Genomic DNA, 15,983 nt, shown 5'->3' on the forward strand with positions numbered 1-15,983 from the left:
CAAAAGTCACAGATTAATTGGCAAGGTAAATACAAGTGACATTTTATTTCTGCTCATCTCATTAATGTAGATCAGTTCTGAGTGATTAGTTCTCTTCCACACATTGGGTTAAACAGCCCTGTAACTTGGTGCCATACAGAGTAGAATGGTTTGCAATTGTTCTGTTTGCTTTCCCAGGGAGGATTCAGTAGTTTTTTTGTTTATTTTGTGTGTTTGCACATGACACTCTCTTACATTTCTCATTTTTCTTCCTCCAGAACTAGCTCAAATAAAATAAAAATTCTTAGCTCTTCCTTTAGAAAAGGGGGGGGGGAACTCATGTGCCAATCCAAGTCGAGAAAGATTGGGAAAGGCATTTTATAATTCATTAATATACATTGGTTCCCCTTAAAATTTTTTCCTTTTATGAAAAAGAACTGAATAATGTTACAGGATCAGAAACTGATAAAAAATCACATACTTTCAAAGATTTATCACTTGCTTTTTATAGCTTTATTGACTATTACCAAGTTTCAAATAATTAAATACTGCAATTGGGACATTAAAAATACAAACTAATTTACCAAAATAATTGTATTCTGAATATTATGTACAATATTATACATTTTACATTACATAAAGGGTTTTTATACATAAAGGTACGATTTGATTCATGATTACCGAAAACCCAAAATACATTTGAACGACACATTCCTATGCATACATACATAATCACTCAACTGGGATAATCAAAACCATACATGAGTGTGGTTATCAAAAAATAAAATTACATTCATACGATAATGGTAGAAATTGAAATCTGTTTTTATTGATTTGAAAGTACTATTATAAAACCACACACAGAAGAATGATATAACCTAATTCTATTTAGTTAAAAATCTTTATACTGGAGACTGCAATATGTCTCTATCCCATGGGAGATTTTTGATTTTTAATATTTTTATTTTAAGGGCCTTGTATAATTCATAATCATTAAAAGTCTATCCATGGGCATAAAGTAGACCCATTCCCAGCACAGAGAAAAGTCATGAGGGTCAACCATACCACCATGTGTATTTTACCATATCGTTTTTGAAAAATACCCTATTCAGTTGTACAATTTGATATGTCTTCATATTCATGCTTGTCATCAGTGATTACATACAGAGGCACAGAGCTCACAGGGGAAATATATATTACTGTGGAGAATTAGATACTAAAACAAAGCTATCACTGGGTGACTACAGAAAAAAAAGGGGTGCTTACATGGAAAATGCCACCCATACACACTAAATTAGTTATTAAACAAGGTGTCAGTCCTTCAAAAAGGTTAATACGCTGATGTGGCATACCTTGTTTGAATCCTGAAATAGATCTAAGTCCAGAATACTGTCAAGTGAGTTTTAGTTCTATCTCACATTTAAATTTAATTCCTCTCAAGAGGAAGAGCTGTGATTTTAAGCCAAACATTTTTTCTAACTGATCTGAAAAGCCTGAAAAAAATGTCTTTCTAACAAAAACGTCTTTCTAACTGTATGTCACTCTGTCCATGAATCTTATGCTAGAGATACACAGACTGGTGAAAATTCTATCAGAACTACGCATAAGAACCTCGGAAAGACAGCAGTTAGTAAACTGGCCATTCTCCTTAATGTCTGTACAGCATTTTTCAGTATTCTCTATCCTGCATTTCATCAAAGGCAAACAACAGAATGCTTGGAACATAGAAGACAGAGAAGGAACAAGTTGAAACATATACAAAAGCAATGTCTTCTCCAACATCACATAAACTATGAAAAATGAGATTCAGAGCCCAAGGTCTGCTTTATTGTTTTTCTTCTCGTTCGTGTTTTGCTTGAATATAAAAAGAAGCTCTAACCTAGGTTAACAAAATATATTCATATAAATGTATGAGCATTTCTAATACAAAAGTTAAAAAAGAAGTCTGAATTCTTAAATTTTTGTAGTTAAATATCCTAGAGTTCAGTAGGCAGATTTATTTTTGAGCAGCTTGAAAAGAATCCGTCGGCTGAGCTCTGTCTGTGAAATCGGACACGGCTACATTTCAGCTCTTTGCCGAGATTTCTCAGCAGCAGCGGCTCCGTCCTCCTCCTCCTCCTCTTCTTCCTCGTAGTGCTCCTCTCGGCCTTTGGGGTGGTTGTCATCTCGAACTTCTTGCTCTTCTCCATCATTGTTTTTCTCATCGGCCTTGAAGTTAAAAAGAAAAAAAAAGGAAGACTAAGAGAGAGGGCACAGAGTTAGTGGTATAAATAATTCCCTCTAAAAAAAACACCCCCAAAAACCAGTATGAAGTTACTCATTTTTGGAGAAAGAAAACAAGTGAAGAAAAATGTTCCAACAGGCGAGAGCGCTACAGTCTTTTCTAATCTTCAGGTTGTCACAGATTTTCCTAGTTCTAGGTTGGCCTGTTAAACTATACGGCACCTTAGATGTACCCACTGGTATCTTTCCAACTATACATACGTATCTCCCATACTTGCGCGCACAGGCACACAAGCGCAATAGAAATAGGTAGATCCTACGCGTACATTTTCATCATTTTCACCATAGGTCTCTTCAGCATTATGCTCCAATTCCCTTTTTTTCTCCTCAGTCAAATCTTCCTGAACCTAAAACAAACCAGAGACATCAGGTGACACCTTGATCATTTCAACACTTGCAACAACATGTTTTGATTTCCCAAAAGTTAATTCAAAGCAGCAGAGACAAAATCAAACTAAAAATAAATATGAAAAGAAAGTCAGAGATTTGACTGGTCTATTAGCCATGAAGAAATGTATAATACACCTACTACAAAAAAATCAATGTGATTCAGAATCTAGGACCTTTGTGTTTCTGATTTGTTTAACACTCCAAGTATAACACCTGAAGAAATTCACCTTATAAAATTAAATGGGAGAACTGTTGGAAGTCTGAAGGCTCTGACAGAATGTAAGTTCTTGTGAAGACAGGAACCAACTGTCTTACTCAACTAACTGCCTTCAATGCCTAGATGTGTACTTGGCACACTGCAATTGCTTAATAAATACTGTTGAATGAAATGAGTCAATGAATGAATCAATGAGTCAATGCAAAATATAGCTACTCTGTAAAGGCACAGAAATCAGGCACCACTACCTATATATAATGTAGTAGAAAACTGAGGAAAACCTGTGTATATACGTTTCTATAATTAAGAATAAACTTCTCTGGCTAAAATATCTAGAACACAGAATACAATCATTTCAATTTCTTCATAAAATAGTTATTAAGCTACCTCAAATCCCTACATCTCTTTAGTGTTCTAACACATTTCTGTTTTAAGTAGTTTTCTTCGTGTATGCTACTACTATTATGTGTCATTGATTCCGATTGTTTTTTTTCATAATGCAAATCAAAGAAAGCATCCAAATATTTTTGCGAAATAATCTATATTTAATGATCACATTCCACACAAATAGAGGGTAAAATATTTTCTAACTTAACGATTCTGAAAACTATACATATGCCAAAAGGTTTAAGTCATTTGAATACATTTCAAAAAATCGCTGACTGCCAATTAAGCATAATGCAGTGTCCAGGTACCAGAAAGAACCCTGATCTCTCTGAGGAGAGCGGCATAAAAGCAAGTCTTCTTGAATAACACACAAAATTACCTAATTTTGGGGGGCGGGGTGTATGTGTGATAAATATCCCAGAAATGGGCAAGGGGAGGAAAGTATGCAGGTGTTATAATTAAGGAATGACTAATTAAGGGCTGCCTCAAGGTGTCCAGCCCAGGTTCAGCAGGATGAACTGCAACCCACCAGACTCACTTTGGAGGGACCCTGGCCTGTTAGGAGCTTACAAAGATGACCCTTCAAAGATGCCCTAACAGAGCCCAGCCTTCACGAACCTCTTCTAACCAGTCAATTGTTGGCTGGACTTTCAGCCCCTACACCACGCTGGCACCAAATAAATACACTGTGGGGACAGGTATAGAGTATACTTTGTATTCATGTGTCCTGGTAGAGCGAGCTATAAAGAAGACAACTCTGTCTTAACTGCAGTTTCTATCAGTGGCCAATGACATCTCTTCTGCCCTTAGTCATGGAATCTCATCACAGCATTTCCCAAGACATTGTAACGAAAACAGTGAAGCACTTATTTCAGACTATATTAAGGTCTCACTAATTGAAAACTGCTGAAGTGTCCCCAGTCAATTTCCGTGAACAGACGTGTCTTCTACAGCCTTAATAATGAAAATATACTAGTGAACACTAAACATGCTTTAGTTGGGGTTGGGAGGGAACTGCCTTGAAACTGTGGTATGGTGAAAAGGACCAGTGTTGGCAAACTTTTGCTGCAAAGGGCCGGAGAGTAAATATCCAGACTTTCTTGGCCATAAGGTCTCTAGCAACTACCCAACTCTAGTGCAGCAGCAGCCTTAGACAACATGTACACCAAAAGGCATGGCTTGTGTTCCAATAAGGCTTCACTTGTAAAACAGGCCCAGGCCTGTAGTCTGCCAAGCCCCTAATGCAGACCGTGGGGTCAGACAGACCTGTGTTAAAACCTTCGCTCCTCAACTCGCCAGGTTGTATGAACTATAAGGTCACTTGTTTTTACTGTGAAGATTTTCAGGCGCACACAAATAAAGACAATAATTCAATAAACTCCGTACAGCCATCACCAAGGCTCAAAGGTTACCTCAGTGTTGCCACACTTGCATCACCTATCACTTTTATTTTCTGATGAATTATTCTTAAAATTCTAGATAGCATGTAATTTCACCCCTACTCATCTCGGAATGTATTTCTAAACACACTGGACTTTTCTTATATAACCATAATGCCATTATCACGTCTGATAAATAATTCCATGGTATCATCTAGTGTCTAGTCCTTACTTACATTTTCCTGATTGTCTTAAATATGTCTATTTATAGTTGGTTTGTTCTAATCATGATCCAAACAAAGGCCACATCTAACACCATTTCCGCTCCCCTCTTTTTCCCTTAATGCTATCTTGAATTGTTGTCCAGTAAAATGACCCACATTCTGGATTTATTTGCTTCTTTAAGGTATCACTTAACTCATATTTTTAGCCTCCACATTTCTTATAAAAGGAAGTTAGCTTAAAGGCTTGAATGAATTCAGATTCAATTTGCAAAACAAGGACTTTTCAGAGGTGATGCTGTAGATTTCATGTTTTCATCACATCAGGAGGCATATAATGCTTGTCCCACTTTTAGTGAAGCTAAGGTTGGCCAGTGAGCTCAGATAGCTACAGCCTGATCCCTCCATGGTAAAATCCCCTGACCTCCATCTATCTGGTGATATCCATTGACGACTGCTCTTAAATCAACTGTTTTAATTAGGAGTCACAAAACGGGTGACTTTCTAATTCCATCATTCCTTCTGTATTGACTAACTTCTATAAAGAAAAACATGCCCATATCAGCTCTTTAGTTACTGTGCTTAGTATATTTAATCATGGTAGCTTTTAAAAGCAGACCCGGGTAGGGTCTAATCATGGTTCTAACAATAACAAGTTGTGTGACCTCTGAAAACTTACGTAACCTCTCTGAAGCTCAAATGTCTTATCTGTCAAAGAGAGGGTTAGATAGAAAGCAGTGATTTTTAATTTTCTCTCTGTGTGTGTGGGGGGGTGGGGGACGGGTAGGGGGAGTCATGGACCCTTTTAACACTTTGGTTAGGAAATCTTTAGTAAATGGGCATAGGTATACATAATTTTGCATGGAAGTTTCAGGAGGTTCAGACTTCCCAAAGTCTAGCTACAGACCTGACCTGTCGTAGGCGTGCTTCTCTAAACAGTGTGCTCCTGAAACATCAGTATCAGCTGGGGGGCTTGTGAAAAACTCCAACTCCTACACCCCACACAGATAGGATCAAAATCTCCAAGGGTAAGGTCTAATCCAGGAATCTGTACTTTTTACACACTTTCCAAGGTGATTCTTAGCCACAGCAAAGCCTGAGAGCCATTCGCTTGAGTGACAATGAATGTCTCTGGCTAGGGAGATAAACACCTGTTTATGAGTTCTGTCTTCTCTTCTCTTGGGATCTATCGTAGGAAATTTAGGTTGTTGACCAGTTGTCAATATAATCTGAGGTGGGAACCACTGATTTAAATTACTTTTTAATTTAGGGATTGCACAAAAGAAAATTTTGTAGTTTTTCAAATTTATAAATGTACCTTTTCTATTCTAGTAATATATGCTTCATGTTTGGGGCAAAAGTAATTCAAATCCATCTTAAAGGCACTGCTGAAATGGGACAAAGTGATATGGAGTTTCTCATTTTAACATATGCTTACACTAATAACCAGAAGCCAAATGTGACTCTTTTACAATGTAGACACGCCAATTATGTCTTCCACACTTGACCCTCTTTACTATCGTGCTAAAGCCGACGCAAACATTTTGTTAAATATATTCCTACACCGCTCCTCATCACTCACTACTGAAATCTAATGTTTTAGGCATTTTAGCAATTGTCTCTATGTGATGTGGCAAAGTTTAATAAATAGCGAAAACTAAACAAGATAAAACATATCTTCTGAATCTGAAATGGGCTTTGGCTAGCTACCCAGTCCCTGTATGTATTCGCACCTTTCTCTGATGCATCAAAGGTGTTACGGGATGAGCCAGGAACCAGAAGGCTGCACCTTAAGTAGTCAAGAATCCTGGAATCCAAAGAAGTGTATGGGATGTGACAAAGGAAGGGCCTTCCAACAACGTCCACTATGGTGGTGAACACCCCTGCTTACCAGCGAATATTTAATAGGAGAGTTTCTGCGATCTGGACAGCTTCTTGGTGTGGTGATTCACAGGCTGACATACCACTAAAGGGAGCCAGGTAACCCTGTACCTGCTCTTGCGTGAGTGTTCAGATCAATCTGTTTTCAGTTAGACGGGAGAAACTGAGCACTCGGGTTTTGCAAAGTGGTCATTTAGTCTCTATATATTTTTAAACATTTAAATAATTTTGGGAGAGGGGGAAGATGGCGGGGAGAGGGGGAAGATGGCGGAAGAGTAAGACGTGGAGATCACCTTCCTCCCCACAGATACATCAGAAATACACCTACACGGGGAACAACTCCTACAGAACACCTACTGAAAGACACTGAAGAAACACAAAAGATCATGAGAGATTACTACAAGCAACTCTACACCAATAAAATGGACAACCTGGAAGAAATGGACAAATTCTTAGAATGCACAACCTGCCAAGACTGAATCAGGAAGAAATAGAAAATATGAACAGACCAATCACAAGCACTGAAATTGAAACTGTGATTAAAAATCTTCGAAGAAATAAATAATTTTAAAGCACACATAGTACTTTTTGGCAATGTCACAGTTTGTCTCGTTTGCTCATAAGGATATAAAAAATCTGTAAAGTAAGCAGCATGAGGATGGGCTCACCATATGAATGTCTCTGACTCTAAGGATCCCGAACAGTAAACAATGAATGTGTGTTAATAGCTGTCCGTCTTTATGTCTCAGAAGGATAACACTGTTGCACTCAGATAAGAGAAGGCAGGGAGAATGCACACTTGTTTTGGGTCCTCTACTCTCATAGTTCAATCAGTCTGATGGGCTGTACCTCTGAACAGGTATGACCCTGGCAAGATGCAACTCCTCCCTAGGAGCAAATGTGACAGAAGTCAGGCTGACTGTGGGCTGGAAGGGAGGGGACCCGATGGCAGCAATGGGCCTTACATCCCAGGGGTCAGCTGGGGCAGTGGAAGCCTCTGAGGCTTAAGGAAGTTAAGAATGATGCAAATCACACAGCGTTTTACGGTTTTCAGTGCTCACACACACAGCACTTGTAAACAACACACTATGTGTTCTCACGTATTGCATCCCTCTTTGTTTTTCTTCTTTTGCTGCAGTCTGCTGAGAACTTCGTCTCTGTTACTAGTCCTTGCCTGATATATGGAAGTGCTTCTCCCTCAAGGGAAGAGCTGAGAACAATGGAAAGAGGTGGGAAAATCCAGTAACTAATCACCACAGGAACTACCAGAAAAATATAACACAGCCTGAGCAAGGGGCGCTTAGGGGGCAGAGGGGAAAGGTACCCAGGGAAGAAGAGAGGCACGCTGGGCTTCTGCTGAGAGCTCACGTGGCAACCACCCTAAATGAGAGGGCGTGGGGACCTGGAGCCTCTGTGCGGGGGTTAGGAAGTGGGGACGAGGTGCCACAGCTAGGAGCTCTGGGCAGGAAACTAGGGGTCAGGCGCAGGGAGGGGGAAGGGCTCCAGTCAGTCAGGCCCCCTGAGGGAGGAGGGACAGCGGCCCGGGGAGCAGCTGCCCGGCGTCGGGCACCAGGCTCTGCCTGGTCATCATCCTCCTTCCCTCCCGCCTCTCTGCCTTTGTTTTCTTTCTATCTTTGATCCCTCTTGGATCCCAGGATTTCTCTCTCCACCTTAACTGATAGAATATAGAAGTTAAAAAAAAAAATCAGTAAATACTGATTAAAATTTTATGTTTACCCTTCTGAATTTTTAAAAAGGAGCCAAGGTGAATCTCTTCTCTTTTAATCTCCCAAAGATTCCTGGCATCTGACATAATGAAACCAAGTAATATTAGTCTAGACATCCTGTTACAAGAGAGGTCCAGATGAATATCTTTCTCTTGCCAAATGTCTTAATATTCAAGGCTGCTGGGTTCTCTAACACTCTCTTCTGATAACACAGCTCAGGGGCTTCATTAGGAGAACAGCAGGATGAGAAAAAGGAGGGAGAATACGAAGATCAAGCCAGGTAGACTGCACGTGACTAGAGGTGTATGTTGCCAATGACTGCAAAGAATGAGGTTCTTTTCTGTTTTCCCGGTATAAACACAAATTTCAGCATCAGCTCTGAAAAGCTGATAAATGCAATCTAAATGAGGCAGCAGACCTAGTCAAGGGAACCATGCCCGTGAGTGTAGCAGCTCGTGCCTTCTGAGCAGGCTCTCAGGGGTTGGGGGGGTTAGTTCAGGCTGCCACTTGTCTGTCCTCTCCTGCCGTTCCCCTTAGGGTCAGAGCCACGCATCTGCAAGAGGCCTGGCTGAGAGGTGCCTCTGAACCAGGGCTTTAATCTGCTGGTCCATTTGCTGGTCCAGAGAGAGACCGAACATGGGGCCTTGGCCTCATCCGTATCATATTCCCGAGAACTGAGCTTCAGCGGTCCATACAGTACCCCGCCGTGACTAAGCAGCTACAACCAACAGCGTTCATCAGTCAATTACATGATTGTGGCACCAAGGTAGATGCTCTATAAACCTAATTAACAACGATATGCCAGAGGTTTACAATAAGAAGCAAACTAAAATGAAATGTTAAGAAATTCCACCCAAGTGCATCTTACTCAACAGAGCTCCTTACATATTTTTCCTTTGCTTCTTTGTTAAACTTGATTAAGATGCTAAATTCTTAGAAGGGCAGAGGCTAAAAGGAGAGGCTATAAAATCTTTTAAGTGTCTGGGGGTGCCCCTGTGACACAGGCACTGTGACCATGTCTACAGGGAAAGTCTCTGGGGATAGTCCAGACCCTCAGTGTGCAGAGCTTTGCTTTTCTTTCTTGTGAGGGAAAGAGACAGGAGAAAATATTCTTACAAAGATCACATAAACCTAAGTCCGCCATTTCTGGAAGGCCAAGTGTCTTCTCAATTCAAAATTTCTAGGGAAAACCAGAGAGGAGGATTTTATCACCCCATTTTTGTTATCTTCTAACCAAATGTCTCCACGGCCTTGGTCCGTTTCCCCACGAAACCACCCTTCCTTACCCAGCCTACGGCTCTCTGAACCTTTCTACAGAAGCCCGCGCGGCCGAGGTTCGTTGCAGGTGAGCGTGAGGCCCCAAACAGTCTGGCCTCCGGCCCTCCCCCTTCCTACCTCCTCTTCCCCCTCTTCCTGGTACTGGTCATCCACATTGTCCTCCTGCTGGTCTGGATTTCCTGCCATCTGTTGAAACAAAAGGGGAGGCTCAGGTTACCGAACACTGGAGATGGGTTGTCCAGTCCTCTGGGACAAAGAACAGGCAGGCCACCATGAACATTACACTTTCAATGCATCAGGGGCCAGGAAATGATGACAAACCATTCTCAACACAAAGCCCAGGATGCCCATCACCCGCTCTCTCTGAGGGTGGGCATTTCACATGGTGACCCCCTAGAAAACCCAAAGAGGTGAACCTCCTGTCCATGAGGTTATGGCTACCCTTTTGCGTAAAACCAGGCATTTGTTAAAATACCTGAGTTAAAACCACCCTCCTTCGTGGCATCCGCTTACCACCAAATGCTCCTCCATTTCTGCATTCCCTTGCTTTTGGTGACTTTGTTTCTGCTCTTCATTTTCATCTGGCAAGTTTTCTTCCCTCACTTGCCCGGCTTCCTCAAATTCATCCTCCCCTTGATTATTAGGGTCGTCTGCTGGGTTTATATCCTCTACAGCTGCCCTCTGTAAAATTTTAATGAAAAGCAACCACCACTTCAAATTCCAGGACCAAGTTTAATTTCATTTGAAAGGCCAGACACTGGCAGAAAATGAAATTGTCCTTCACCAGACTGTTCAGATCTATCCTTGCCAAGACTCACAAGTATTCGTCCCACTGTCAAAAGATAAAGCCTCTGCTTTATGTGTCAGAGACTGATGCGTCAGAATTAAGTTCAAATAGCATTTCCTTCCTGCAAGCGATTCCAAAATAGTTCTCAAAACTCTAATTATCACAAGTAATATGAACATAACTAGATGACAAGAAAAACAGTTAATGAAAGCCAAAGGACCAAGTAGGAGAAATAATTAAAATGAGAGATTTAGATAGGCAAATAGTAACTTCTTTCACTGGTATGTTGATTTTTTTGACAGACGAGTTATCCTTTGCAAAACCAGCTGTTACATGTAAGTGAGTGAAAAGCAGCTGAGGAGAGAGGGAGCCCACACCAGAAAGGACCCAAGAAGAGGGCCCACGAGAAGACAAGAGGAGGCTAATTCACAAGTAGACGATCACGTTCTAGGTGTGGATCACATTTATTTATTTTTTTATTTTTACTTTTTTCGGTACGCGGGCCTCTCACTGTTGTGGCCTCTCGCATTGCGGAGCACAGGCTCCGGACGCGCAGGCTCAGCGGCCATGGCTCACGGGCCCAGCCGCTCCGCGGCACGTGGGATCCTCCCGGACCTGGGCATGAACCCGTGTCCCCTGCATCAGCAGGCGGACTCTCAACCACTGCGCCACCAGGGAAGCCCAAATAGGTGCGTTTTTGTTTTTGTTTTTGCGGTACACGGGCCTCTCACTGTTGTGGCCTCTCCCGTTGCGGAGCACAGGCTCCGGACGCGCAGGCTCAGCGGCCATGGCTCACGGGCCCAGCCGCTCCGCGGCACGTGGGATCCTCCCGGACCGGGGCACGAACCCGTGTCCCCTGCATCGGCAGGCGGCCTCTCAACCACTGCGCCACCAGGGAAGCCTCCACATTTCTTTATAATGAACACTACCGTGAAGCTGAGAGAGGCTGCACTGGCAAGAGACAGGAGAAAAGGGACTGGGCTAACCCAGCCTCCGGCAATATATTTTGAAAAATACCTCCCCCTCCCCACCCCACCTCTCAAGTAGTGATTCTGTTATTGTGTTCAGTGAATGCCCTTCACATTATCAACTTTAGAATTATCTGGATGTCCCACTTATGCTCCCAAAGCACCTTTCAAAATAACACATGCCCTCATAAAGATTCAGATCTTAGAGCCTGAGCCGGGCAGAAATGGAGCTGCTTGCAAGAGCTTCCCTGATCACACCAGGGTCATCAATAGGGCACTTCACTGAAGCAGCAAATGCTTCCCAGAGACGGTGAAGCCTCGGAGTGAGATTTAATCTCCAGACCACAAAATTCTACTTCAGTTCACCTCAGAGCCTTGACCATGTACAAGAGCTCGCTGCAGTCTCACCTGATGTATTATCTGCACATCCCTGGCTATGTACTTTGTTCAAGAGCAAAATGACACTTTTCTTGGGAATGTGACAAATCATAACCTTCACACTAAACTCCAATTACTCCACAATCTTGTTATATGGATCACTTTTGTACGTTATCAATAAACTGTGTGGAAATATAGGAAAAATGTAACACATTTTCTTCAGAAAAAAAGTACAACATGTCTTTTGCAAAAGTACGTGAAAATATACACATTAGTTCCAACTCTAACCAAGTAGTAAAAAACGTTTAATAGGCACGGTTGTTACGTTCAAAAAATAGTTAGATAATCAATTAAATCTCAGTAAAGCTGGACAAAAATGTTTTTACTTTAAAAATAAATGGATAAAGTATGAGACAAAGAGAGGGACAAGCAGGCTAATAATTTCTAATTAAGAGAGGGCATGGTAGAAAGGCCAGCGTTTCCCAGCGTGTTACCTAGAGCAAGTCAACTGATGAAAGGAGAGTAAAGAATTATGCAGTCAGGTAAGCAATCGAAACACACAGCGTTTCCCAAAGTCAGTGACTGGAATACCCACCCGTCCTCTGTCCCCTCCATCGCTCTCAGGACGCTCTCAGGCATTTGCACACTCGCTTTCTTGCTCTCTCATGGACACTCTCTTGCTCTTTCACATTCTCTGGCTCTCTCACACTCTCCTGCTATCTATAGCTCTTGCTCTTTCCTGAAAATATTTCAGGGCTAGGGTTCCCTGGAGCATACTCTGAGAAATGCCAATTCAGGGGCTGGTGGGTAAATGTGTTCTGCCACCTCTCAGTGCAAGTTATGTGCAAAAGCTGTTTCCATCAGGGTGACTTCAAGCATCTGTCAGGAAGACCTTCTCAATGTTTATCAAGGAAGAATATGGACAGGCAGGGCCCATAGGATAGCACAGACTGAATTTTATTAACATGGTGGTGGATTTCCTAGCAAAAGATGACAGGAGCGCTAGGATTTTACACTGTGAAAATCACCTACACATAAGCATAAGGACACACTCATTTGCAGGCAAGGCCAAGGCCACAGACCACCCAACTGAATTGGGAGTCTTGGTCCTTTTTGAGTAAACAAAAAGAGCATTTCTGGTTACTATATCTCTAACTGCTAATATTCTAATTTTTCTATAGCATCATGGTGTCTGGGAAATTTTTTTCTTTCATTTCTCAAACCTCACAATCCTATCTATTTATTAAAATAGTCACTGGACTGTTGGGAGATTACAGAGAGTCACATGACACACATTCACACCCTAGCAGACTGCTCAACGTGCTTCATAGCGGTTAATATCCTTTCTCTGGTTCTCTCTCCAACTCCCACACTTGCTTTTTTTTTTTTTCATCTTTCAGAACTACTACATATTTCAATGCCTCTTTTTTTGCTTTTCTATTTTAATTTGACTAATCTGAAAGTCCCCAGAGGGAAACTCCTTGGATGTTTTCCCAGAGCAACCTTTAACCCATTCTCATCACACACACACCCCATGGTTTACAGTTAACAACACTGCTCATATCATGTAATTGTGTAAGCCACCTTCCTTCTGTGCTGATGAAATAACAGACATATCTGGAGCCAGAGTCACGGTGTCAGGTAAACCTTCAGGTTTCCTTTCTGCCTTGTGAGTTCCCAAGTGTCACGACCGGAAGAGAGGACACTTACATCTGCCTCGGATTCTGGGTCAGCTTCGTGGGGCCCTTGTTCTTGAAGCTCATGTCCATTCTCTGGGTCTTCTTCTGCCTCGTCTTGGTGCTGGTTGTCTCTCTCATAGGCTAGCAAATCAAAGGAACTAATATCAGTCCAAACAAACCAGACAGGATTCTCCCTTTGAAAGCAAAGCAAAGTCACCAGCGGGCTTTCCTGCAGACCACTTCACCCGCTCTCTCCTCCTGCTAGGTTAGCTCGACATAAGGTGTATGTTTCAGCTTTTCTGGAAAAGTTATGCCCTTTCCCCAGGCCTTGTGTCTACAGAGATAGTGTGGAAAGGCCTTGTGTCTACAGAGACAGTGTGGGTAAGTGACACCATTCTAACTCTCCCAAAACAAATGTTTACAACAAAAGCGGCATTTTCCCCCCCATTATGCCAAAAACAACGATCAAAACTTTCTTGATAAGATAAAGCCCAGTCAATTGGACATCGCTAAAATTATCAACTAATTTTTGGTAATGTCAGAGAAAATGGCAAGGCACTGAAAGAAGAAACTGATGTTATTTCAGGAAATGAAAGAAATAACAACCCCATTTGTGGAGCTCAAAAAACAAATTCAGCCCATCGTCCTGTGTTCTCTGAATTGGCGGTAATGATGATGCCACAAGCACTGCATGCTTATACTCACACACACGTTTACTTGCTACGTTTTGAACAAAATTATTTCAATTAAGAGAATGTATTGATAGATAAGAGCACACCAAGAGAGGAACAAATAACTTCTTTCGGTAAGATGCAAGAGGAAAGGTTAAGTATAGGGAGAGTATTCAGCCTGTAGAAAATAAAGATGCAGGTGACTTTCCATCAGGTTTCAAGCGCACCAAGGGATCCATTAAATAAAAGAGAGAACAAATGGTTCTCTAGTCTTACTGATAATGGAACAAAAAAGCTTAAAGTGCTGCATGGGGGGACATAAGGAAAACAATGTCTTGACTATAAGGGCTATAAAATATCAGAACAGGCTGTAGAGGGAGTTTGGGTAATCACCTTCCTTTAGATTCTTTAGGAAAGGATACAGAGCTAAGTGTTAGTGTTGCCAGGGAAACGGTTACTGTCTAGTCCTATCATCACAGTAAGTGGTATTTGATAAATGACACATAGATGCGCCCTGCAAATGAAAGCTACTATTGACTTAATTTGAAAAACTTTCAAGGCAATAATCTAAACACCTCCAAGGTAAGAAGAAAATGTAGAAGTTTCCCAAAGTATAACAGTCCTATGACAATGTGTTAGAAATAAGTACTTAGCATACTAAACGCTTAAACTACCATTTCCTCTCTAAAATGTCAGAGAACAAACGGATTATCTTGCGTGATTTAGGCTACCAATGTGAACTGTTTGGGAGGATTAAGAAAAGTATACCAACAACAACAAAAGACAGACGGTAGTACGTGCAGGTATCCTCCACTTTTTGAAAGTTCGTTTTACGTCACCTCACTTTTCCGAAAGACCTACATTAGTACCTGTTTTGGGTAACCGAAAGAATTCGGAAGAGGATTTCCAATTTTATGGAAAAAGGTGAAAAGCAAAAATAGCAACTAGTGTTGGTTCTGCAGCGAGAGAGAGAGAGAGAGAGAGAGAGAGAGTCTCGTGGAGACAGTACACACCCAGAGCAGAGCAGCGAGAGTGGCATTGTCCGTCCAGCTCCTTCCCCAGGACCTACACTCAATGGCTCAGCATCAGCCCCAGAGCTCTGAACTGTGCCTGTGAGCACCTGTGCTTTACCTCGATTTACTCTGTGTATCCCTTAGCAAGATGTGTCCTATGGTAATTGCTTCTTTGCTTTACGCCATTTTAGTTTACAAAAGGTCTCACAGGAATGCTCTACTTTCAGAGAGCGGGAGAAACATGTATGCAGATACACATATAACTGTGAGTTGATATTATATATTACCAAGCAGTTTTATTAAAACATTCATCATCTAAGAAGCTCACCACCTCCTTCCTCTTCCTGGATGCCCTGGTCCTCTGCTCCCTGAACAACATCATTATCTACAGCATCATAACGAGCTTGCTGCCTGCAAGGGAAACAATCATCACCTCAGGGACACAAATTAAGTAGCACAGTTTGACGTAAGTCATTTATCTTTAAAGAGAGTTATCAATGAATTTTTCGACACTTTTTGAAAAGCCATAAAAATATTTCTTAAACTTATCCAATTAGGTTTAATAAAGATTCCAGATACTTTCAAAACATGTCTTATAAAAGATAAAATACCTTTCAAATGATAAAATAAAATGAAGTTAGCACAAAACCTGATAGGTTATTTTGAGACATACACTGTCATTTTTTTTTTTTTTTGGTGGTACGTGGGCCTCTCACTGTTGTGGCCTCTCCCATTGCGGAGCACA

General features: G+C 41.5%; 1 protein-coding gene across 4 annotated transcripts in view; it reads right to left on the reverse strand.

Annotated features, from left to right (window-relative positions):
* Window positions 1-371: 371 nt before the first annotated feature.
* Window positions 372-15,983, reverse strand: part of GOLIM4 (golgi integral membrane protein 4) — a 77,548-nt gene continuing 61,936 nt past the window's right edge. For 2 of the 4 annotated variants that reach the window (XM_024741887.1, XM_024741885.1), the window contains 6 exons: window positions 15,567-15,649; window positions 13,586-13,695; window positions 10,256-10,423; window positions 9,860-9,928; window positions 2,529-2,609; window positions 486-2,187 (listed from right to left, as the gene is read on the reverse strand). In XM_024741887.1, the coding sequence (XP_024597655.1) occupies window positions 2,038-2,187; window positions 2,529-2,609; window positions 9,860-9,928; window positions 10,256-10,423; window positions 13,586-13,695; window positions 15,567-15,649 (661 nt within the window). In that variant the 3' untranslated portion in view covers window positions 486-2,037. Of the gene's footprint in view, window positions 2,188-2,528; window positions 2,610-9,859; window positions 9,929-10,255; window positions 10,424-13,585; window positions 13,696-15,566; window positions 15,650-15,983 lie in introns of all 4 variants that reach the window. The other 2 variants (XM_024741886.1, XM_024741888.1) reach the window with 2 other exon arrangements.

This window comes from Neophocaena asiaeorientalis, unplaced genomic scaffold (genome assembly GCF_003031525.2).
Source record: "Neophocaena asiaeorientalis asiaeorientalis breed wild unplaced genomic scaffold, Neophocaena_asiaeorientalis_V1.1 scaffold211, whole genome shotgun sequence".
NCBI lineage: Eukaryota > Metazoa > Chordata > Mammalia > Artiodactyla > Phocoenidae > Neophocaena > Neophocaena asiaeorientalis.